At 53.0% G+C, this 23,709-nt stretch overlaps 2 protein-coding genes and 1 pseudogene across 2 annotated transcripts in view; 2 read left to right on the forward strand and 1 right to left on the reverse strand.

Moving 5' to 3' along the window:
• Positions 1-23,241, reverse strand: part of KLC3 (kinesin light chain 3) — a 27,519-nt gene extending 4,278 nt beyond the window's left edge. The window contains 5 exon segments of the mRNA XM_030873912.3: positions 139-369; positions 877-1,142; positions 4,284-4,488; positions 4,490-5,296; positions 22,858-23,241. Of these exon segments, the coding sequence (XP_030729772.2) occupies positions 139-369; positions 877-1,142; positions 4,284-4,488; positions 4,490-4,687 (900 nt within the window). The 5' untranslated portion in view covers positions 4,688-5,296; positions 22,858-23,241.
• On the forward strand, positions 7,290-7,685 carry LOC132594037 (ubiquitin-fold modifier 1-like; annotated as a pseudogene).
• On the forward strand, positions 14,741-23,280 carry CKM (creatine kinase, M-type). The gene is made up of 8 exons (XM_030873918.3): positions 14,741-14,783; positions 16,838-17,056; positions 17,950-18,104; positions 18,606-18,738; positions 20,583-20,754; positions 21,708-21,831; positions 22,247-22,436; positions 22,957-23,280. Exons 2-8 carry the CDS (start codon positions 16,864-16,866, stop codon positions 23,133-23,135), a joined length of 1,146 nt encoding a protein of 381 aa, XP_030729778.1. The 5' UTR covers positions 14,741-14,783; positions 16,838-16,863; the 3' UTR covers positions 23,136-23,280.
• Positions 23,281-23,709: the final 429 nt, after the last annotated feature.

Raw genomic sequence — 23,709 nt, forward strand, 5'->3', positions numbered from 1 at the left:
CTCTGCAGAGGGTCAGGGGGTTCTTTGGAGGGTCTGGGGCACTAGGGGGCACCACGGAGGGATGGGGGCTGTGGGGTATCTAAGGAGTGCGGGGTCCCCAGCACATCATGGCCCCCGCCCCGCTGGGTCCCGCAGCACCTGGCTCTCCGCCGGCGGGTCATACTGCCGCAGCTGCCCCAGGAACTGCAGGTGGCTCTTCTCCTCCTCCAGCTGGGCCACAGCCTCCTCGCTGGCCCGCAGCCGCTGCTGCGTCTCCTCCAGCTCTTCCCGCAGCCATGCGTTCTCCTGGGCCAGCCGCCGGGCCTGCGCTCGCAGCCGCTGCTTCTCAGCCTCCAGCGCGCCCACGTGTGCCGACAGGGCCAGCAGCACCTGCCAGGGAGGCGGGGGTGGCGAGTCAGAGGCCTGGTCCCTCTCACCCCCGACCCAGCCCAGGGCCTCAGATCAAGCCAGAGCACCCCATTCTCTCCAGGGTGCCCCGAATTATACAGAGACTCCTCCGTTGTGGCTCCAGGGATGCTCAAAGGCTCTCAGGGCCATAGTCCAGTCCTGCCCCGGGACCCCTCTGATGTCACCCAGGCACACAAATTACACTCAGGATACTTCACATGCCACCCATGCAACCCCAAAGTCTCCCCAGGACCCACAGTTCCATGGAAGGACCTCACGTGGTTCAGGGGTCCCTGTCGCACACAAGGACCCCATCCCCAATGCAGCCCAGGGATCCCACCTCAGGACTGGAGCCTCCCCCTCCCGGGCCTGGCTCCCCCAGTCCCCGCTCTCCCCAGGCTGCCCCCTCCAGCACACCTGGCCCCCTCATCCCTGGGCAACCCCCAGGGCTGAGCCACATCCCCCATAGTTGAGTTGGCCCCCTCATACCTGGGCCTCACCCAGCCCCAGCTCGATGGCCTCCAGTGAGTGGCTCACCACCTCCTGCTTTTCTTCCAGCAGCTCCAGGCCAGCCACCGGGCCCTGTCCTGCCAGGGTCTCCGCCAGGTGCCCGGCCAGGCCCCGGTGCTCTGCCCGCAGGGCCTCCAGCCCCTGTACCACTTGTCGCGTCTGTTGCACCAGCTCCTCAGGGCTCAGGTGCTCTGGGCCCAGCCCCATGCTTCCCGGGGCCGCCACCTTCACGGACATTGCTGCTTCTGGGGGTGACCGGGATCAGGGGGTCACTGCCAGGGCCAGGCAAGTCAGCCCCTCTGCCTCCGCGCCATTTATGCCACAGATCCCCTCAACCCTCTCCCTGTCCGCCCATCCCGGCCAGCCCTCTGCCTCCGTGCTCTCCTCACTCCGGCCAGCACCCTGTCCCACACCCATCCTGGCCAGCGGGCAACTGGAAACCTAGTCTTCCCTGTCCTCGGCCCAGGGCCCCGCCCTGAGGGCAACTCCAAAACCTCACTATATATGATTAACCAAAGGAGGGCAAACAGCCATCTCGAGGGCTCCTACCCAGCCCACCCCAAGGACCCTGGGTACCCTGGCCCAGCACTCCCGGCTGGCTGTGTGACCTTGGGACCAGAGGTGCCCGCGCCCACTGGGCGTGTTGGGCAGGACGCGTGGAGGCGGCAGCCTCTCTGTGAGCTCATTCTTAGGGTGTTTTTGTTGGGAACCAGTCAGACCACTGGGGGTGGGGTGGGGCAGGAGGAGAGGGCCAAGGGGCTGGGGTGCTGGAAGCAGAGGCCTCTAGACTGGGGAGGTCAGGAAGGGGGGCCCCGTGTGGTGGCTCCCGGAGCCCGAGGACCTGACAGACCCAGAGGAAACAGGCTCCACCCTCCACTGCAGACATGCTCAGCCAGCCCAAGGCGTGCTGGGTCAAACGTGTGGCAGGCGTGGCCCATGGATGTCACATTGGCCATGTGACAGCTGAGGGTCTGAGGCCCAGATGGTAATGGATGGGGGGGTTCACATGTGGGACTTCATGGGGTTGTATATGGGTGACAAGGTCAATGACACATCTGGTGACGATGCCTCTGGGGCCGTCACATACATACATACACACACACACACACCTCTCTCAGAAATACAGCGTAATACACACTGTCCTCTCAGAAATGACACACACACACACTTTCTCTTAAAAATACAACTCAGCACACCCTCACGCACATCCACATTTTCCTTTCAAAATATTGATACAACCTAATGCAACACACTAAGGCACGCACACAAGTACATTCTTCTTTCAGAAATAATACATACACACTCTCCTCTGCGAAGTACAACTCAACACACAGGTATACTTTCCTTTCAGAAATAAAAGCCAGACATAGAAAACAAATTTACGGTTACCAAAGGGGAAAAGGGGAGGGGAGGGATAAATTAGGGGTTTGGGATTAACATATGCATATATAAAATCGATAACCGACAAGGACCTGCTGTGTATACAGGGAACTATACTCAATATACTATAATAACTTACAATGGAAAAGATTGTGAAATATATATATATATAATACAACGGAATCACTTTGCTGTATACCTGAAACTAACACAACATTGTAAACCAACTATACTTCAATAACAATTTAAAGACAAAATAAAAGCCAACACACAAACTGTCTCCTCCCTCAGCCCCCCTCACCTGCAAAAAGATAACCAAATCCCAAACCACTTCCATTGGGACTGCCTCCTTGAACTTTTATGCCCATGACACGTGCCCTCTCCTACACCCCCCGAGTCCTGCCAGCACCTGGCGCTCCATCCTATGCCCAGCGCCTCCTCCATGCTCCCAGGATTCACGGTGGACCCGTCACCATCCTCCCCATTTCCTTCCTTCCTCCCCACCTGGCCAGCCAGGGATTCGCACACAGACACACTATAGAGCTTCACACGCGGACGTGCGAATGACCCCTGCGGCCAGGCTCTTACGCCGTCACAAGCGGGTGCCCATGGCACAGACAGCTGTAGAGACACAGGTAGTCCCATGCTTTCCGCACAGTCTCTCAGGCTTACTTCACTCAAGCCACTGTGTTCCCCTGAACAGCCCAGAACTTTTAGCACCTGTGCACATGCTCCCAATCACATCCACTCAGGCACAGAGTAAGGGCAGGTGTGTAATCCTGCGGATTTTATATACTGCAGCCTCTCCATCGCCATCAATCTCTCTCTCTATGTATATACGTGTTCGTACATATATCAATCTCTCTGTGTACGTAGTATATAAGTGTGTGTATGTATATCACACCATATGTAGTCTTACACCCCACACGCAAGTCAAACTCACAACCACACCCGTTCATTGAGTCATCCCGACCACCATGTCCATCATTCACGAAAGTTTGCGGACGTATACAACCTCCCACGACATCGCGCACAATCTCAGACAGCCGAGCCGAATGTTCCAGACGCAACCTCCGCACAGTAACAGAGCGACACGCACAGCCACACATCACTCGGGCTGTTTCCTCGACACACGCTGGCTCCCACACTCACGCCGGCCTCCAAACAGCAAACTCCCCTTCACCAGCTGAGCCCCGTGCGCACAACCGCGCAGCTGACAACGATGTTCACAGTCACACTCCACGCATCCATCTTGAACCCATAGTGCCCACCTCCTTGTCACACCCCCAGTCTTACAGGCAGAGAGACAACCACGGCCACACAATTTCTTGGTGACACACCTAACCCTATAAACAGTTCAACTCCCTGCCAAACACACACACACACACACACACACAGCATTACAGACACACAATCAGAGGTCGCCCACATTTTCACATCACTGAAACAGTTTCACATCATTCAAGCAGTCCCTCTGTGCCCTCGCAGGCTTACACGGACAGGCCATCTCCTGTACCCACCTGTACCCACTTGTACCCACAGCCTGACACCATCACACACACCTGAGCTTCGTACACCATCTCTCATGCCCACGCACGCACCATCTCCACACACACATACACTCGCAGGCGGGAGGCCCCCATCCTGGCCAGCCCCGCAAACCACACAACTTACCCCTGGCCGGCCCGTCCAGCCCCGCGCACCCCGGTTTCACCGCTCGCGCGCCCGCCCGCTGCCAGGCCGTCACAAGGGCCCCCTCCCGCCCCCAGGCCCCGCCCCGTCCTCGCTCCTGTTTACCTGAGCCCGGCGGAGGAGGCGCGGCCCCAGCTGGGCCTCCAGACCCCGGGGAGCCCCAGGGTGGGACAGGGGGCGTCCAGGGGCCCCAAGGCCCGTCCCCGTCTCCAGGCCAGAGGGCCCAGGGGTGCGCCAGGCCCAGCCCACACCCTCCGCCCTCGCCTCCATCCTCGCAGCTCCTGGGACTCCCACCCCGCATTCCCGGCGCCCACCTGACCGCAGACAGCTCCCGGTCCTGCTTCGCCGCGCTGCGCCCGTCCGCCGCGCACGCCTCGCCGCTTCCAGCTGCGCAGCGAGTCTCGGGCCGCGGGCGGGTCCTCCGGAGGGGGTGGGGCGGCCCGGAGCCCCGCCCCCACAGGTGAGACAGACCCCGCCCACAGCCCGGGGAAAGTTAAGCGCTGCGGCCCCGGCCCTAAGGCAACCGCAGAACTTCGCGTGCGCGTAGCCGGTAGCCTCTAGGGCACGTCGAATCTGAGATGATTCCAGTGCGCAGGAGGCCTGGAAACCAGAGTCTCAGCGAAACTAGAATCTTGGAAACTTTGGATCCCAGACGGATGGCCTTCTTGCAGTGCCAGCCGCCGGCTCTTTGCCTTGGCTGTGCGCCCTGCTTGGACATCTCTCCACACAGATCTCGACGTTTGTCTGGTCCCTTTTCACAGGCCGCTTACTCCGAGAGGCCTCCCTTGCCTGTCTCTTCTAAATTACACCTTCCCACCAAAACACAACCTCATTTCTCTCCTTGATTTTGTTCACAAAACTTTGCAGGACCTAAAATTATTTCGTGTAACATTATAATTACTATGTTGTCTTACATCACATTATTGGTTGAGGCTGAAAAATTGAGCTCTGAGTTCACATCCGATTTCAGTACTTACTAGCTGCGCAGGCCTTGGACAAGTAACCACTCTGTCTCCGTTTCCCTAAACTGTAAAATGGGGTAGTCAAAGGCTGTGAGAATATTTTTTCTGGCTGTGTTGCGTCTTCGTTGCTGCACGCGGGCTTTCTCTAGTTGCGGCGAGCGGGGACTACCAGTGCGCGGGCTTCTCATTGCAGTGGCTTCTCTTATTGCGGAGCACGGGCTCTAGGCGCAGCGGGCTTCAGTAGTTGTGGCGCACGGGCTTAGTTGCTCCGTGGCTTGTGGGATCTTCGCGGAACAGGGCTCGAACCGGTGTCCCCTACATTGACAGGCGGATTCTTAACCACTGCGCCACCAGGGAAGCCGAGGCTGTAAGCATTGAATGCGTTAATATATGGATCGGAAGCATTTAGCAAATATTACCTACTGATTTTATGGTGTTACATTATTGGTTCTCCCCCACTAGAATGCCAGCTCCCTGAGGGCAGGGCTCTGTATTGTCAGCACGGTATCTTTAGCATTAGAACAACCTGGCGCAAATTAGATGCTCAATAAATAGGTATCTTTAGCATTAGAACAACCTGGCGCCAATTAGGTGCTCAATAAATATTTGTTGAGTGACTGACTCAATGAATCAAGTCCTAGAAACATAAATTGGCCAAAGCTGGGCGCACAGGACTCTAGCATCATCGAATTTGGTTCAAGGCGAGCTTTGCCAAACCCTGGCAGTACACCGGTCGCTGCACTAAAGGATACTTCCAGAAGAGGGCGCTGTTGGTCCGTAGACCAGGCACCAGATTCCCGCGCGGCTCTCTACTCCCCTGTTCTCCGAGCTTCCATGCAGATGCTCCCTCCTGCCGGAGGCTCTCTCAGACCACCCCGAGGCTGGAGGAAACGCCTTTCCTGGACTCCTGCAACCTCCTGGGCTCCCATGTTCCAGCCATGCCCATCCTGGGTCATCACTTCTCTGTCTCCCATGCAGGACTGTAAGACCCAGGAGGGAAGACAGAGCCAAGGCAGTCTCAGTCCCTGCTGTGTGCCCAGTGCTACCCAGCACAGCCCGAACACAGAGAAGGCACTCGGGACAATGGTTGTTGACTGACTGATGGAAAATAAGACTCAAACTCACGCTCTAACTTCTCCAGGTATTTCTAGGGAACAGGGTAGAAGGCGGCAGCTGAGTCCTTGTCCCCCATTGTTCTGACCTCAGGACACAGGACATTGGTTCTGGAACTGCCACAAGCTTACTACGAAGCAGTGCAGGGACTGGAGCCAGATGACCTAGGTGCATGCAAATCCCTGCTCTGTCATTTGTTGGCTGTGTGACCCCTGAGCCAGGAACTAACCTCTCTGGTCCTCACGTTCCTGATCTGTAGAAATGGACTCACATGTGTAACCTACTTTGTGAGGCTGATGTGGGGATTAACGAGTAATCCCTGTAAAAGGCTTAGAACAGAGTGGCACATGGTAAACACTGTGTGTGTATGTGGGGTGGGGGGTGGGAGGGAATTGGAGCCAGGTAGATCTGCATTCAAATCCTGGTCTTGACATTTCCTTTCCATGTCACCTGGGGCAAGCCATGATTTTCTGAGCACCTATTTCCTCATCTATAAAACAGGGATGGGGACTTCTCTCGTGGCACAGTGGTTAAGAATCCGCCTGCCAATGCAGGGGACTATGGGTTCGAGCCCTGGTCTGGGAAGATCCCACGAGCCACAGAGCAACTAAACCCGTGTGCCACAACTACTGAGCCTGCGCTCTAGAGTCTACCAGCCACAACTACTGAGCCTGCATGCCACAACTACTGAAGCCCCCGCGCCTAGAACCCGTGCTCCGCAACAAGAGAAGCCACTGCGATAAGCCCGGCACCGCAATGAAGTTAGCCCCCGCCCGCTGCAACTAGAGAAAACCCACGTGCATCAACGAAGACCCAAGGCAGCCAATAAATAAATAAATAAATAAATATAAAACAGGGATGATTGCACTCATCACATAGCATTTGGGCTGGCCCTGTGCCAAGCACTTTTGCACAGCGTCAGCTGGGGCTGGCATTCCTGAGTTCTTACCCAAGACAGGCCCTATGTCAGGTCTTGCCTTGTAGATTAATTCTGTTCACCTTCACACCAACCTGCTATGATTGTCCTCATTCCACAGGTGAAGAAGATGAGGCACAGAGAGGTTAAGTGACTTGTCCAAGATCACACAGCCAAGGAGTAGCAGAGCCCCTGAATCCATACAGCCACCCTCTGAGGTAGGCACTCTTACTTGCCATATCTAAAAAGGAGGAGACTGGGCCAGGCTGCACTTCAGAGGACGTGGGGCTAGCCGGTAGAATCGGTGGGGTCTCTGGACTGGCTCTGCCATGTCAAAGGTTTTCTTTAAGATCACTCTGACGTCAGACTCTCAGCTGCCCCACAAAGTACTCTGTGTTACCAAAAGTACACCTTTCACAGCAGTCTTAAAGTTCGCAACAGAAGAATTTAAAGTTCTTGCAACATCCAATAACTGCAATTATTACCCATAATGGAATAGGCATAAATCCTGCACAGACTGCTGGAAATGTTTTTCCAAAGCATGGTTCAGAACTGCAAATTAGGGACTTCCCTGGCAGGCCAGTGGTTATGACTCTGCGCTTCCATTGCAGGGGGCACGGGTTCGATCCCTGGTCGGGGAAATAATATCTTGCAAGCTGTGTGGCCAAAAAAAAAAAAAGAGAGAACTTCAAATTGTTCCTAGAGATCATGTTGGAAGTTGTTAATATCTGCTGCTTGGAAGATAAGATTACCTTTCAGAATGAATATTGGTATTGTTGTTGTAAAATTGAAATCAGGCATTTAAAATCCTATGAAAACACAAATAGTTGAGGAAATAATGAAGGGGACTCTGTCCCTTCCTGTTATTCACACGCTTCATGTGAAGAGGGAAGGCTTCCGCATTGAGGGCATCACTACCGCAGAGGATCGTAGTCTTTCACTACTACCTTCCAACACACACAGGTAGTTCCCGTGGGGTAAATGGATTTACCCAACTGTGTTTGAAAACTGGACGATGCTTCAGACGTAGCGAACAAACGTATGGACGCCAAGGGGGGAAAGTGGCAGGGGTGGGGGGTTGGGATGAACTGGGAGATTGGGATTGACATCTATACGCTAATATGTACAAAATGGATAACTAATAAGAATCTGCTGTATAAAAAAATAAAATAAAATTCAAAAAAAAAACAACTGGAGGATGCTTCTGATCATTTTCTGAGAACATTTGGGAAATTAAAATGTACTGAATCTTCCTATTTGTCTTTGAGTTAAAAATGTAAGAGGATTACGGATGGTACGTGGCAGTTGGCTTGATAGCATCTGACTTGCAGATGTAAAAATAGTTGAATTCTTACTTATGTATCATTTATGATCGAGAATATAAATGTATTGATGAGTTCTTTTTATCATTTAGGTTGTTTTTGAGTTTCAAATTCATGTATTCATATAAAATTTAATTTAACACCAGAGCCCAAAATTGGCTTTTTAAAAGATCCAGCCGTTATGTGTAAAATTGATATCCTACACCAAAGTGTTTTAACTATGATCTTGCAGAATCCAACACTTGTAATGGTGAGAATTGAAAATAAAGTAGAAGCATCTTTGGCTGAAAAATAAAGAAAGAAAGGGCTTCCCCGGTGGCGCAGTGGTTGAGAGTCCGCCTGCCGATGCAGGGGACATGGGTTCGTGCCCTGGTCCGGGAGGATCCCACATGCCCTGGAGCGGCTGGGCCCGTGAGCCATGGCCGATGAGCCTGCGGGTCCGGAGCCTGTGCTCCACAACGGGAGAGGCCACAACAGTGACAGGCCCGTGTACCGCAAAAAAAAAAAAGAAAGAAAGAAAGAGGAGGAAACTAAAGCTCAGAGAGGAGAAATCCCTCACCCAAGACCACAGGCAACAAGGCAGTCAGCATTTGAACTTGATTCTAGCTGGGGGAGGGCAGCTCTAGTTCAGTCAAAGCATAACCAATTCCCTGGTTGCCTTCTCTGTTGGACTCATTTTTTTTAGCATTTCCACCTTTTTCCTCCACTTGCAAGAACGCTGTGGAAATTATTCCTAATGGTCCATGAAAAGATCAAGGACCAACCAAACTCAGATGTCTTCAGTTGCCATGTTCTAATTTATTGGCAATAGGGTGAGTAATGCTTCCCTGAATATTTCCTGGTTAGGTTGCTTTACCAGATGAAAAATGGCCAAGACAGTTATTAATTAAATAAAAATGCAGCAACCAAATGTGAAGATCTCAAACTGTTTCATTTTGAAGTATCCATTAAGAAACACTGGGTGGGGACTTCCCTGGTGGCGCAGTGGTTAAGAATCTGCCTGCCAGTGCAGGGGGCACGGTTTCGAGCCCTGGTCGGGGAAGATCCCACATGCCCTGCAGCAACTAAGGCAGCGTGCCTAGAGTCTGTGCTCCACAACAAGAGAATCCACTGCCCTGAGAAGGCCTGCAGGCAGCAACGAAGACCCAACACAAGCAAAAATAAATAAATAAATAAAATAAATTTATTAAAAAAAAAAAGACAAAGCACAGCTAATTAAAAAAATAAAAAGAGCTTATGTCAAAAAAAAAGAAACACTGGGTGGGATGGAGTGGGAGTTTGGGATTAGCAGATGCAAACTATTATATATAGGATGGATAAACAACAAGGTCTTACTGTATAGCACAGGGATATATTCAATATCCTATGATAAACCATAATGGAAAAGAATATGAAAAAGAATGTATACCTAGATATATATATATATAACTGAATCACTGTGCTGTATAGCGGAAATTAACATGACATTGTAAATCAACTATACTTCAATAGAATAAATTAGAAAACAAAACAAAAGAGACACTGGGTAGAAATTTGTCATACCTTTTAGCTTATAAATGTATTTTCAACGTCCATCCATTTACAACTAACTCCTGGTTTCATTTTCTATCAAACCATTCTTTGAACTTGTCTTCCTTCTAAAATCAAAATCATCCCAAATAAACTCATATTAACTAGTGACAAAAAAAAAAAAAGAAGCAGGCACTCAACAAAATCCCCATCTAATCACTTAAGGCCTCAGTTTGCCATGTTAGGAAAATGGGTAGATGCAATGGGGGCTTTTCTATTTTCATCTCTTGGCCATAGTTTTTAAAAAGCCTCCCCCCTTTTTAATTTTTATTTATTTATTTTTACTCTCTTAACTTTCATATAACATACAGCAGTGTGAATTATATTTACTCCCTTTTTTAATTTAAGAAGTAAAGTGCTGTCAGAAAGGATGTTCACAGAGAACAAAAGACTACAGAGTGAAAAGTAGGTCTTTGTCACTCCGTGATCCCCACTCTTCCCAGAAGCCAACATGATTACCAGTTTCTAATATCCTTCCTGAGATCTTCCAGGGATATGAATTGTATGTGGATGTCTGAGAACGAGTGACCATTTAAGAAAAACACAAATGAGAAAAACCTTACCCATGGAGGTAGACTGAACAATGGCCTTGGCTTTGAGTGGGGTCGTGTGACTTACTTTAGTCAATAGCAAGCAGAGTGGCACAAGTACCAGTCATGCCAGTTCTGAGCTTCGACCTAAGGGGCCTTGAACGTTGCCTTTTGCGCCCAGGCACAGGCATGAGAAAAGCTTCCCCTGCATGGCTGCTCCCCCTTTGGCCCACACACCACAACGTCTCTGTAGTGTTAAAAGATAAACTGAGGTATATTAAAATTGTATTGAGTTTGAGCAAAAATCGATTCGAATCAGACAGCATCCAATCTAGCAGACAGAAAGGAGCTTCGAGGAACTAAACAAAATGAAAGACTTTTATAGGTGGAAGGGAGCAGAAACAGGAAAGTTGTACCCAGAAAAAAAAAAGCAGGCTGGTTATTGCAAGGTCACTTTCCTTTAGGGACGGCAGGGGTCTATCAGGCAGATTACCTAACTAGTGCTGATCTGAGTGGGTGGTTTAAGATTCCATCTCCAGGAGAGCCGACACTGTCATTAAGTCTTGATTTGGTGACACGGGGCTTAGCATTTGAGCCCGTTGTCTTGTTTTTAACATAAGAGTATGGAGCAAAGCTTCCCAGTTGTGCCCAGCCCGAATCAGCCAACTGTCAGTCAACCCCACATCCATTTCAAAGTTCCTGCATTTTGGGGTCGTGTGTTTCACAGCATTTTTGTGGCAACAGGCATATATATATACCTTTTTCTTCCCCCCCCCCACCCCGCCACTTAGCAATATACCTTGGTGCTATGATCTAAATGTTTGTGTTTTCCCAAAATTTATATGTTGAAATCCTAACCTTCCAAGGTGATAGCATTAATAGCTGGGGCCTTTGGTATTAGTAGGAGGAGAAGCCCTCATGAATGGGATTGGTGCTCTTATAAGAGAGATCCCACAAAGCTCTCTTGTACCTTCTGCCACCGGAGGATACCAGAAGTCTGCGATCCCTTGCCCTTTTCCAGTCTCAGCATCCATCCGCTGTAAAATGAGGCTTTAGCATGAACAGGTGGAATCAGGAAGGGAATGACTACTCCGTCCAGTCTGGTTCTGCTACTTCCCAGCTGTGTGATTTTGGGCAAGTGACTCAACTTCTCTGGGCTTCACTTTCTTGACTTGTAAAATTTGCATATCTACCTCATAGGACTGCTGGAGAATTAAATTGGTTAATACACATACAGTGATTGAATCCTGAAACCAGACTGCTAGGGTGGTGAAGGGGGCAAGGAGATGTGGGTACAAATTGTCAGGGCCTAAAGACCCAGAAAGAGACTCTGGGCTGACAATATTGTCTGACCTTGCTGAGAGGCCTGAAAATTATCTTTACCAAAGCCTGAACCCACTCTCAGCAGCCCTGTGCCAGTTTGATTCCCAGCTCTGCCCCTTCCCAGCTGTGTGACCTTGAGCAAGTCACTTAGCCTCTCTGAGCCTTATTGTTGGGAATGTTAAATGAGCTAATATATGTAAAGCAGTTAGCCTAGTACTTGACATATAGGAGTGCTCCATGAGAGTTAACTGTTAGGGTGGAGACTGTGGAGTGGCCACTCAATATTCATGCTAACTTCCTTCTAGCACATCCAGTTTTTCAGAGGAAGCATGATTCTGGGGGCAAGAGGTGTTGCCTCTTCTCTCCAACCTCACCCAGCCTAGAGCCTGCTCCTTCAGCCCTTCCAACAATTTTGTGAGCACCTAATATCTGGTAGGAAAGCCCTTTCTGCTTAAGCTGGGTGAAGGGGTTTCCAAATGACTGATAAAGCTACTATTATTTACTTAGTCAACAAATACTCATTTATCCTGAGGGCACTGGGGAGCCATGGCAGGTTCTGAGCAGGAGAGGTCAGCAAGTAGGGAGTAGGTGGGACAGGGCAACACTGGGGCAGGAGCCCAGCGAGGAGGCTAGGGCAGGAGTGAATGTGGAGGTCTTGAGCTAGGGTAGGAGGGATGGACAGGCCTTGGAGACTGAAGGGCTCAGGGGCTGGGAGTGGGAGGAAGATATATGATGGAGATTATAGTGCTCCCCAAGGCCAACTGTTTCTGTGAGACTCAAAGAAGATAAAGGAGGTAGAGCTTATGATACAAAGTCTGCTGGAGTGTTTGATTGGCTCAGCCCTGGTCACATGACTGGACCATTGCTGCAAAGGATTATGGGAAACTGAGTTTCTGACATTTTTGGCTTCTCCAAGGGAGGTGGTCAGAGGGTGGGGGGCTCCCCAGACACAGAAAGGGCTTCGGATGCTGTGGCCAAAAGGAATGTCAAATGTCCACACAAGGGGTTATTAGGGGTCCAGGGGGCTGAGCTGTGTGTGATGTGGCTGGATCCTGTCTCTCCCTTGCTCATAGCCCTCAGGGACTCCTATCCCACTCACAGTGGGATGGAAACTCCTCCACGGCCCCTAGGACCCTATAGGTCTGCTCCTGGCTTCTCTCCAACATCATCTTCTCCCTCCCACTCTCCCCTCTGCCCCATCTGCTCCAGCCCTCCAGCCATCTCCCTGTCTCTCAGATATGCCAAGCCACTCCCACCTCAGGGCCTTTGCACCTGCTGTCCCTCTTCCAGATCTCCACATGGCTGGCTCCCTCCAGTCTCTGCTCGCATGTCACCTCCCCAGAGAGGTCTGACCTGATCTCCTCTGCTGTGCCATCACTCTCATCCCTTACCCTCTGTCACTTTCCTTCAAAGACCCATTGTCCCTGACATTAGAGCATATATTGACTTGTTTACTCTCACTGAAATGTCACCTCCGCGAGGGCAGGGGTTTTGCTTATTTTCTGCTGTGTTCCCATTAAGTGCTTAATAAATAATTGTTGAAATGATAAATGCATAATTCTAGACCAGTTCCTTTTAGTTCTCTGGGCCTCAGTTTCCCTAACTGTGAAGGAGAACTTTGTCACTCTGACCTTACTGGGAAGGGGACGTTGGTGGAGAGATCAGGGGCTAGGCCCCAAGGAAAAGTTTTCTAGGCAGCTCCCCATCCCAATAGTAACCTAGGGAGAGGTAGAGAGGGTCCCCTTTCCTTAGATCAGTGCCCCTATGCCTGGGAAGAAGTGGGGAAGACCGGGGAGGAGGGAGGAACCTCAGAGGGAAAGGAACGTTCTCTTCTTTGTTTCAATCCGGGCGCTCCCTGAACCTCCTCCTCCCTGGACTTGACCCCGCTTGCCCAAGTCTTGGCGCCTTCCAGGCGGAGGAAGCAGTTTCCTCTGTGCCGTCCCATTTCCGCAGAATCTCATCCTCGGCCCTTGAGGTCCCCCGTCACGGTCGAGGTGCTGAGAGCCCGGATCCGAGCGAGTCCTGCGCTCTGACCTGAGCCGCCACCCAGCCCCCTTCCCCTGCGGGTGGGGCTGGTCTCCCGGGCTCGCGGCTGCCCTTGTAAGGAGGCGAGGCCTGGGGACACCCGAGACGCCTGGTTATAATTAGCCCAGACACGTGGTGACCCCACCGCCTCACACCTGCCCCCGCGCCCCCCCATCCCCAGCACCTCGGGTCCCCCAGAGAACACAGCGAGCTAGCTCTAAAAATAACCTCCCTTCCCGGCAGGCCACGTCCCTCCCTGTCCCCTCCACAGCGGAAATCTCCCAGTGTCACCAGGCGGGTGGCCTGGAGTGGGAAAGGTGACCACCGCCTCCAACCTGGCTTTGAGTTAGAACCGCCCCAACTCAGCCCAGCCTCAGTTTCCCTCCCACCCGCTCCCAAGGAGGAAAGTACATCCAAGCACAGGTTTCAGGTCACCCCTGTTCCCACCTCGGCTTTGGTCAGATACTCCCTGTAGCTGGGTGACAGCAGGCAAATCACACAGCCTCTCTGGATCTCTGTTTCCTCTGCTGGAAAACCAGATACCTGACCTTCAGGGGCCATTGCAAGGTTTCCCCAGGGCTAGGGCTCAGGACCTACTGTTTGCTGGGGTCAAGGCCGCTGGGGGCTGAGGAGAGGCTGGTGGCCCAGCGGAGGGCCAGGGGAGGGTGGCTTCTACGTTCCTGGGACATTCCCTGACACTATCCCGTGGCCCCGGCGGGGGGCCAGCTGTCCCCGCCAGCCCGACTCAGCACTTGGTCGGGGGACCAGCTTGGTGGTGACGGGGGTTGGGGGGGGTCTGGGCCCAGACCCTGGGGCGGCCCATACAAGGCCATGGGGATGGGCGCGAGGCATGCCTGGGTCCCGGGTGGGCACGATGCCTGGGCAGTGAGGTGAGAGGCTCAGCTGCCTTCCAGCCCTGTCCCGGGGGGCAGCCCCTCCCAGCCAATAGCACAGCCCGGGCTCCCCCCTATATAAGGCCAGGGCTGTGGGCCTTTCCTTCGGGTCAGTGTTGCCTCCAGGACACAGACAGCCCCTGTCAGCACATCCCAGCCAGGTACTGCCTGGGGTGGGATTTGGGGTGGGGTCCAGAGTGGGGTCCTCCTCTGGAATCAGAGTCCAAGCTGGCTCTGGAAGGGGTCTTACGTGTCCTCCCCCATGTCCTCCTGCACACAGGCGGGTCAGTGTGTGGCAAGGTGGACCTTGTGTCAGAGAGTCCCCTCCACCTGTGAGCCCCTGACTCCCGGTGTAACTTGTGATCTCTGTGGCACAGGGTCCTGGGGAGGGTTTCCAGAATGGGAAGGAGTCTTGACAGCTGCCAGCTGTCACCCCCTGCAAGGGGCTTGGGCCAGGCCTTGTTCATGATGGTTTTTCACCAGAACTGGGTACCATAAACTGTGGGAGGTGTCTGTGTGTCACCTGTCAGGGCCTCTGCGACGGCAGGGACTGTGGGGTCTTTGCGTTGGTGACCTCGTGGGTCCCTATAGCGTTCCACACAGTGTGACCTTGTGTCTAACTTTCCGTGGCTCCTGCATAAGTACCTGTATCCTGGGTGTGTCCCTGAGCTTGGATGTGTGCGAGTGTGGGTCCATGTACGGTGTGATCTGGGGGGTCCGTGGTGACGTGTGTGTGCGGGGCTCTGGGGCTATGACTGCTGGTGTCTCTTGGGCTCACCAACCTTGCTTCTGTGCCCTCTCCTGGCCTGTCCCTAGCAGGGATGGGGGTGGGGACATGCCCTGAAGGGGGCTTTCTGGGTGGAAAGCCCTTGAGCCCCACAGCCTGAATGCGTATCCTCCTGGCCACCCTGGCCCACCTGTTTCTGGCCTGCTGACTTGGTGCAAGCCGAGCCCCTGGCATGCGGGGTGTGGCGGTGGGGAAGGAGGAGTTTGCCAGACTCTAAAAATAAATCCCCAGCCCTGGACATCAACTCCAAAGGCTTTCGTGGGTTTGCATCCCCCTTGGCCTGATGCCTCGGCCTTCCTCTCACCCTGGTCCCCGTCTCCTTCCCACCATCCTACCCGCTTCCCATTCCTGGAGCTGGGAATGAGTATCCCATCCCTACCACCACCACCAAGGGGTCCCTCCTCCTTCTGGGTCTTGTGGATAACAGTAATAATAGCAATAATAGCAGCCACCCCTCTAGGTATCAGGCCCCAACTCCACGCTGGGGCCTGTGCTCAACCAGCCACACGCTTGAGCTCAAAGAATCCTCCCAGCACCCCCATGGGGAGCGTTCAGTTCAAAGAGGACAGAGGCTCAGAGAGGCTGAGTAACTGGCCTGGGGTCACACAGCCCGGAAATGGCATAGATGGGAATTGAACCCGGTTCTGTCAAACTCAGAGGCTGAGCTGTTCTTCTACTGTGCCCTGCAGGAGAGGTGTCAGCAAACAGAGGTGGGGGCAGGCACCCAGCCATCACTCCCACCCTGCCCCTCATCCCTCGACTGAGCACCCAAGAAGTTTTATGGAGAGAATGTCCCTTTTCTGCTCACACACTCATTGCCAGCAACACCCTCCATCTTCTCACCAGCTCCTCACAGTTTAAAATAACAACAACAACAATAATAATAGCTGAGCAAAAAAGTGATTATTGTGTTCCAGGCACTATTCCAAGTGCTTTACATAATTAACTCACTTCATCCTTCCAACACCTCCATGAGGTGAATGCTATTATACCCGCATTTTACAGGTGAGTACTTTCAGGCACAGAGAGGTTAAGCAACTCACCCAAGGTCACACAGCTTGTTGTAAGTGGCAGAGCTGGCATTCAAAGCCAGGCTGTCTGAGTCTAGAACCTACACTCTTACCCATGCCATGATGACTACTCTGGCTTGAGGGGTTCCCCCCTCCATTTTCCAGCTGGAGAAACTGAGTCTCTAGCAAGGTTACTAGTCTAAGGTCACCTGCCAGGATGCGGTGGAGCTAAGATCCTAACACAAAACTCTTGATACATCCTGTCGAGATGCAGGGGCTCAGAGAGGGGATCCCTCTGGCTCCAAGTCACACAGCACAGGAGTCAGGACTGACCCTCAGGCCTGCCTGACCCCAGAGCCCGGCTCTGTTCTTTGGCTGGTCTCTACTGGATGTGAGCTAATCTTCTCCTCCGGCCCAGCCCACCAGGTCCCCCACGCCGCCACCATGCCGTTCAGTAACACCCACAACAAACACAAGCTGAACTTCAAGTCTGAGGAGGAATACCCAGACCTCAGCAAACATAACAACCACATGGCCAAGGTACTGAACCCCGAGCTCTACAAGAAGCTGCGGGACAAGGAGACGCCCTCTGGCTTCACTCTGGACGACATCATCCAGACAGGTGTGGACAACCCAGGTAAGCCTCCTCAGTGGAGCATCACAGGGACCAGAAGGCCGGGGGCTGCTCTGGAGGCTGCCTGCCAGGCCTCCATCCCACCTCCCTGGGTCTCAGTTTTCCCATCTGTAAAATGGGGACCATACCCATGGGGCTGCTGTGAGAAACAGAGGAGTTGAGATGGGTGAGGTGCTTGGGACAGGGTCCGGCTCGCGGTAAACCACTCGCTAAATGTGCAGGAGTATAATGTGAGACTCCCCTGAGGAAGCTAATGCACCTCCCAGGCCTCAGTTTCCTCACCTGCAAAATGGGCACCCACGTTGGGAAAACATAGGCATCAGTACACATGGAGTGGCGCCTGGCACAACGTCTGCACTCAGACTCTGACAGGGGGTATCATAAGCCCTGCACTTCCTTCTCCAAGGACACCCCTCCAGGGCGAGTGGAACTAGGCAGGAGCCCGGCATCTAGCCTTAGCCCCCAACTCATGGTGTGATTAAGGGGAGAGGCCCTTTCTCTCCAGGCCTCTGTTTCCCCACTTGGGAAATAAGAGGGTCTTTCAAGTCTCTTATTATCTGTGGGGGCTGATAGTCTAAGGTTCTGAAATTTTTTAGGAGAAGATTCCATGATTTGGGGACTCTGACATGGTAATAGTTTTAGTAACTGGCCCCCCAGACTCTTTCTCCTCTGTTCTGCCCGCAGCCTTCCTCCCACCCCCCCAGATGCCACCTTGACCTTTCCCAGCCTTCCCTCCCCATTCCTACCAACCCTCAGCTTTCTCAGTTCTGACCCAGAGGTGTCGAGTGAATTCCCTTGCACGCGCACGCGCACGTGCACAGTCTACACTGGACCCAGGAGCCCAGGCCTTCCTTGCTGGGGATGAGCGCCTCTGACCTCCCCCCCGACTCCCCCAGGTCACCCCTTCATCATGACCGTGGGCTGTGTGGCTGGTGACGAGGAGTCCTACACGGTTTTCAAGGACCTCTTTGACCCCATCATCCAGGACCGGCACGGGGGCTACAAACCCACCGACAAGCACAAGACCGACCTCAACCACGAGAACCTCAAGGTCGGCTGCCCCCAGGGGAGGGGAGGGGCGGGAGAGAGAGGGTAGAGGGATGAGGAGAAGGGAGGAGGTGGGGGAGACACCCAGAGAGACAGGGAGACGAACAGAGATGGAGAGAAACACAGAGGGAGATGGGAAGAGAGAGGGACAGAGAGACACGAAGTCAGGCAAGGAGATGGGGCTGAGGGCAGTGGGGGTGGGGAGAGGGGGAGAGAGAGAGACAGAGAGAGAGAGAGAGAGAGAGAGAGAGGGAGGGAGGGAGGCAGGTACAAAACAGACATGTAGAAGAGGGAGAGACAGAGACAGAGATGGAGAGAGAAAAATGGGGAGAGAGAGAGAAGGGGTGGTGGTGGGGAGGGAGGCCAGTGGGGAGGGAGAAGCCAAAGCAGCAGCAGAGAGCCTGAGAGAGCTGGGAGGGCCTGGCGGGGGACTTGACCTCGCTGGGGAGGGGGGCAGGGCTCACAGGATGGCCCGCCCCGCCCTGACCCCCCATCCATTCTCTAGGGTGGAGACGACCTGGACCCCAACTACGTGATCAGCAGCCGCGTCCGCACGGGCCGCAGCATCAAGGGCTTCTCGCTGCCCCCCCACTGCTCCCGCGGTGAGCGCCGGGCCGTGGAGAAACTCGCCGTGGAAGGTGAGAGCTCCCACCCCACACACTGCCGGGCTCCCCCAGCTGTGGCTCTGCTCCTCCGTGGGCAGATCTCTGGACTCCCCTGGGCCCCCATTTTCCAAAACACTGAAAGAACTTGGGAAGTCATGAGTACTTGGTGACTGACAGCTGGAAGCATTACCCCTGGTGGAAGCCTGGGGGTGCTGTCAAGACTTGACACCCAATTGCGCCAGGGTCCTGACCTTCGTCCATCTATTCATCCATCCACTCATCCATTAAGCAAACACATATGGTTGTTCTGGCTCTGTGTGGGGAGCTGGGGCTCCCGTGATGAATAAGATGGACAAGGTCACTGCTCTCACAGAGCTGTCAGCCTGGTGGGGAGATAAGAGGAAACACAGAAACCAACAAAAGAACAAGATAATTCCAAAATGCCATGAAGCCAAGAAACAAAGGTTGTGGCACAGAATGACTGGCGGGAACTACGTTAGAAAGGAGTTGAGACCTGACTGCCAAGAAGAAGCCAACCTTGGGAAGAATCCCAGGCAGGTGGAACAGCAAGTGCAAAGGCCCTGGGGTGGGAAGGTGTGCTGGAGGAACAGCAAGGAGACCAGTGTGCCTGGAGCCAAGTGGCTGACGGCAGGAGGGGAGGAGATGAGGTCAGAGGGGTGTGGGTGGCCAGGTTGTGCAGAGCCTCGTGGGCTGTTGGGAGGACTATGGCTTTGACCCTGTGGGAGAAGGAAAGCATGGGAGGGTGGTGAGCAGAGGAGGGACAGGTTCAGACTAATATGGGTCCCTCTGGCTGCTGTGCAAGGAGCAGACAGTGGGCAAAGGTAGGAGAGAGGCTGAGAGGGGGAAACTGCACCTGTCCGGGTTGGGGGGTGAGGGGTAGCTATGGAATGGGGAGAAAGAGTGGGTATGTTTGGGAGGTAGAACTATTAGGGCTGGCAGGCAGTGTTGTTCTGCTAAATGTTTAACAATTGGCTCTCAGAGAAAAAACAAAAACACAAAACCCAAACAGAGAAAAAAACCAAGCCCTGATTTGCAGCCAGCAACTACCAATTTCTCTGGTGTAAGCTCTCCTTCTGTGGCCAATTGTAAGCTAATCACGTGACATCATACAGAGCTGGCCAATGGGAGGAAACGTGCAGTAGCACATCGTTATGTAGCATTTCCAACATACAGCTACAGTGGATGAGAATAACTTCAAGAACATAGAAAATAGTAAGTGTAGTAAAATCATTAGAAAGTGATAGTTCTGAGTATTTATTCCCTATGTTTTAAATATAATTTATTTAACTGTAAGTTTTTATAATTTATTTTTAACAACATAATATAGTATATAGTATAGGATATAGAATATATTATGTGGTGTATTATACAAATAATGTATAAAATATATAAAAATATGTATATGTATTATATAAATATATTTATTATACACATACTACATATTTACTATGTATTATGAATACATATGAATATGTACAAATACTATAAATACTATACTATAATAATGTTTACTGATGGCTCCCGGATTCCTGAGACTCTGACTCCCTGTCCTGCCAGCCAGCAGGAGCAGGCGCCAGCACACTACTGCTCGCAGGTGAACTGGATGTGAGGCTTGGTGGCGGGAAGGGGAGAATCCATGTCTTTTGTCTTGAGCACTTGGTGTGGGTTTTCCCAGGGCAGACAAGGGAGGAGCACGTTTTGGGGAGGGGTCATGAATTTGGGTTTAGACACAGTGTTTAGGCGCCTTTAGCACCTCCAGAGGGCCAAGGTCCAGGCCCGTTAGGGGTAGCAGTGTGGGCCTGCGCCCCACTTGAGGTGGGGCAGGCTGCTGACCACTCCTTCCTGCGGCCCCTCAGCCCTCAACAGCCTGACGGGAGAGTTCAAGGGGAAATACTATCCTCTGAAGAACATGACAGACAAGGAACAACAGCAGCTCATCGACGACCACTTCCTATTTGACAAGCCCGTGTCCCCGCTGCTGCTGGCTTCAGGCATGGCCCGAGACTGGCCCGATGCCCGTGGCATCTGGTGAGGCGCCCCTGCCCTATGGCCCCCTTCTCCCCTGCCTCCTCCAGCCTTCCCATGACTTTCCACCAAAGTCAAGACCATAACAGTAATTATCCAGAATGATCTTGCCTTCCACCCCTGCCCACCCTGTGGTCTGCATGTCACATTTTGGGAAACTTGAAACTTAGACTTGAACCAGACTCCCTGGATGCAAATCCCAGCGCTGCCACTTACTAGCTGTGTGACCTTTGGCACACGATTTAACATGTCTCTGCCCCAGTTTCCCCATCTATAATATGGAGATCATGACAATTCATAGCTTTGGGGGTTCTCGTGAGGATTAATTGAGTTAATTTATGTAAAGTATTGGAAAAGGTGCCTGGTATATAGTAAGTGCTCATATTGGCCATTAGTATGATTTTTATTACCAGCTGTTGTTGCTAGCTAGCTGGGCTTTCCATGAATCTTTGAATCCCTGATTCTGGTGGTCAAAGATTTTAAAAGGTTTTGAGGACCTAGGTTTCAAAAGATTTGGAGAGTGTAGGTTGTAAGATTTCAAGATTTTAAATATTTTTAGATTCCACTAATTTCCGATTCTGTGATTCAGTGGTTTCAAACATTTCCAGGTCCTAGAGTTTTACAGTTCTAACACTCTTTCTGAGATGCCACAATGTGATGGGAAGATCTATCAATTCTGATTCCTGGCTTCCGTTTTTCAAAGATTCTGAGATTCTAAGAGTCTATAATGTTGTCCAAAGAATTAAGACCCTAAAAGTCACTGATCCCAGGATTCGAGATTCCACAGGTCCAGTGACATTAGAGTCTACAGGTGTTAGCTTCTCAGACTTTGAGGTGCTCCCACCTCTTGCCCTTCAGGCCCGCTGCCCCCTAGCGGTGGGTATGTGTTTGCAAGACGCAGGGGAATGGGGTTCCCGCGGAGCTGATTCCTCAGCCTTTTGCTGCGCCCGACCTAGGCACAATGACAACAAGAGCTTCCTGGTGTGGGTGAACGAGGAGGACCACCTCCGAGTCATCTCCATGGAGAAGGGGGGCAACATGAAGCAGGTTTTCCGCCGCTTCTGCTTGGGGTTGCAGAAGGTGGGTGCCTGCCTCTCGCGTGACTCTACGTGACCACCCCAGCTGCCTTCCGGGGCCCCTCCCCTCGGAACCCGGCTCCTCCCTATACCCAAGCCACGCCCCTCAGCACCCACCCCACTCGCTTTCCAAGGCCCCGCCCTTTGAGAAACCGGCCCCACCCCTATGTTCAAGCCCCGCCCCTAAGAACCCGCCTTCCCGGCGTCCTCAAGCCCAGCCCCCTCAGAATCCTGCCACCACCTGTGCGGTCGGGCCCCTCCCCTCAGAATCTCGTGCCTCCAGGTCTTCCAGACCCGCCCCCTCGGAATCCTACCCCTACTGACATTCTCACACCCTGTCCCTCCGAACCCTGTCCGGGTTGTCGGTGTATTTGGGGGCGCCCGCCGGCGCTGATCCAGGGTCCTCTCCCCCACCTCAGATTGAGGAGATCTTCAAGAAAGCCGGCCACCCCTTCATGTGGAACGAGCACCTGGGCTACGTGCTCACCTGCCCATCTAACCTGGGCACCGGGCTGCGTGGAGGCGTGCATGTGAAACTAGCGCACCTGAGCAAGCATCCCAAATTCGAGGAAATCCTCACTCGTCTGCGCCTGCAGAAGCGGGGCACAGGTGCGGCCTACATCCCCTCCTGCGGCTTCTGGGGCCGGCCCTTTGCGGCGGCTGAAGGGGAGGTGGGGCATCCCCACGAGTTCTGGGGGTCGGCAAGGGCTGCCCTTCTGTAGCTTCAGTTCCTTCCTCTGCAAATAGGCATCAGCACGCCTTATCTCAGATGAGTCAATATACCATCATGGTTATATAATTAATATACACTGTGTATGTCCCTGGCCGCCTAGGGACCTCACTTTCCAATCTGTAAAGGGGAGGATGGTCAGGATTCGACCCCAGGCAGCCCGGCTCCAGGGCTCAACTCTGTTACCCACCGTGCTGGATGGTCGAGGGGTGAGGTACCTAAAGCCGGAGATGTGGGCCCGTGAATAGACAGACGCTTAGGAAACTGCGTGCACTTAACCTTTACACAGTAGGCACTCACTCAGTACATGCGGCAGTCGCCGTTGGCACGGGGGTTGCGTCCCGGGCCCCGCTCCTGCATCTCTGCTCGCTCCTTAGCCCCGGCCTCCTATTCCCGCAGGTGGCGTGGACACGGCCGCCGTGGGCTCAGTGTTCGACGTGTCCAACGCCGATAGGCTGGGCTCGTCGGAGGTAGAACAGGTGCAGCTGGTGGTGGATGGTGTGAAGCTCATGGTGGAGATGGAGAAGAAGCTGGAAAAGGGCCAGTCCATCGACGACATGATCCCCGCCCAGAAGTAGGCGCACTGCCCGACCGCCGCCGACTGCTGGAGCCCCAGCCAAAGGGAGGACCCGACCCACCGGAGGCCCGCCCTTCATCCTTTGTCCCGCCCCTTTCTCCCGGAGTCCCGCCTATAAAGGTTTAGTCTACCGGGGGCTCTATCCACCCTCCTTCGAGTTCCAGTTCCAACCAGAGTTCCAACCAATGGGCTCCATTCTCTGGGTTCTGGCCAATGAATAACCTCCCTTATGCTCTCCTCTCTTTTTCCCTGAGCTCCGCCTACCATCAGGCACTCTTGCTAATGGAGAGCACCGGGTCTCACCTGCGGCTCATGCTTTTTCTCCGCTCAAAGCAACCAATAAAAGCAATGGTGGCCTTAGCGTTGTGTGCGATAGTTATGGGGGGGGAGGAGGAAGAGGAGGAGGAGGAAAGACTTTTGTAATTGGCTACTGTGTGACCTCGAAGCGGTTTGCCGTCTCTAGGCATGTCCTAGGGCTAGACATGCTTTATCCCATCTCTAAAATGAGGCAAAGTTAGGGTACAGAGTCTGATCCAAACATTACAAAGCTCTATGGGGAATCTGAGACCCGGAGA

This window comes from Globicephala melas, chromosome 19, assembly GCF_963455315.2.
Source record: "Globicephala melas chromosome 19, mGloMel1.2, whole genome shotgun sequence".
Lineage (NCBI taxonomy): Eukaryota > Metazoa > Chordata > Mammalia > Artiodactyla > Delphinidae > Globicephala > Globicephala melas.

Coding starts and splice junctions, on each gene's coding strand:
- CKM (XM_030873918.3), top strand. CDS start 16,864: ATGCCGTTCAGTAACACCCACAACAAACACAAGCTGAACTTCAAGTCT. Junction 17,057..17,949: donor GACAGGTGTGGACAACCCAG/GTAAGCCTCCTC, acceptor CGACTCCCCCAG/GTCACCCCTTCATCATGACC. Junction 18,739..20,582: donor GGAGAAACTCGCCGTGGAAG/GTGAGAGCTCCC, acceptor GCGGCCCCTCAG/CCCTCAACAGCCTGACGGGA.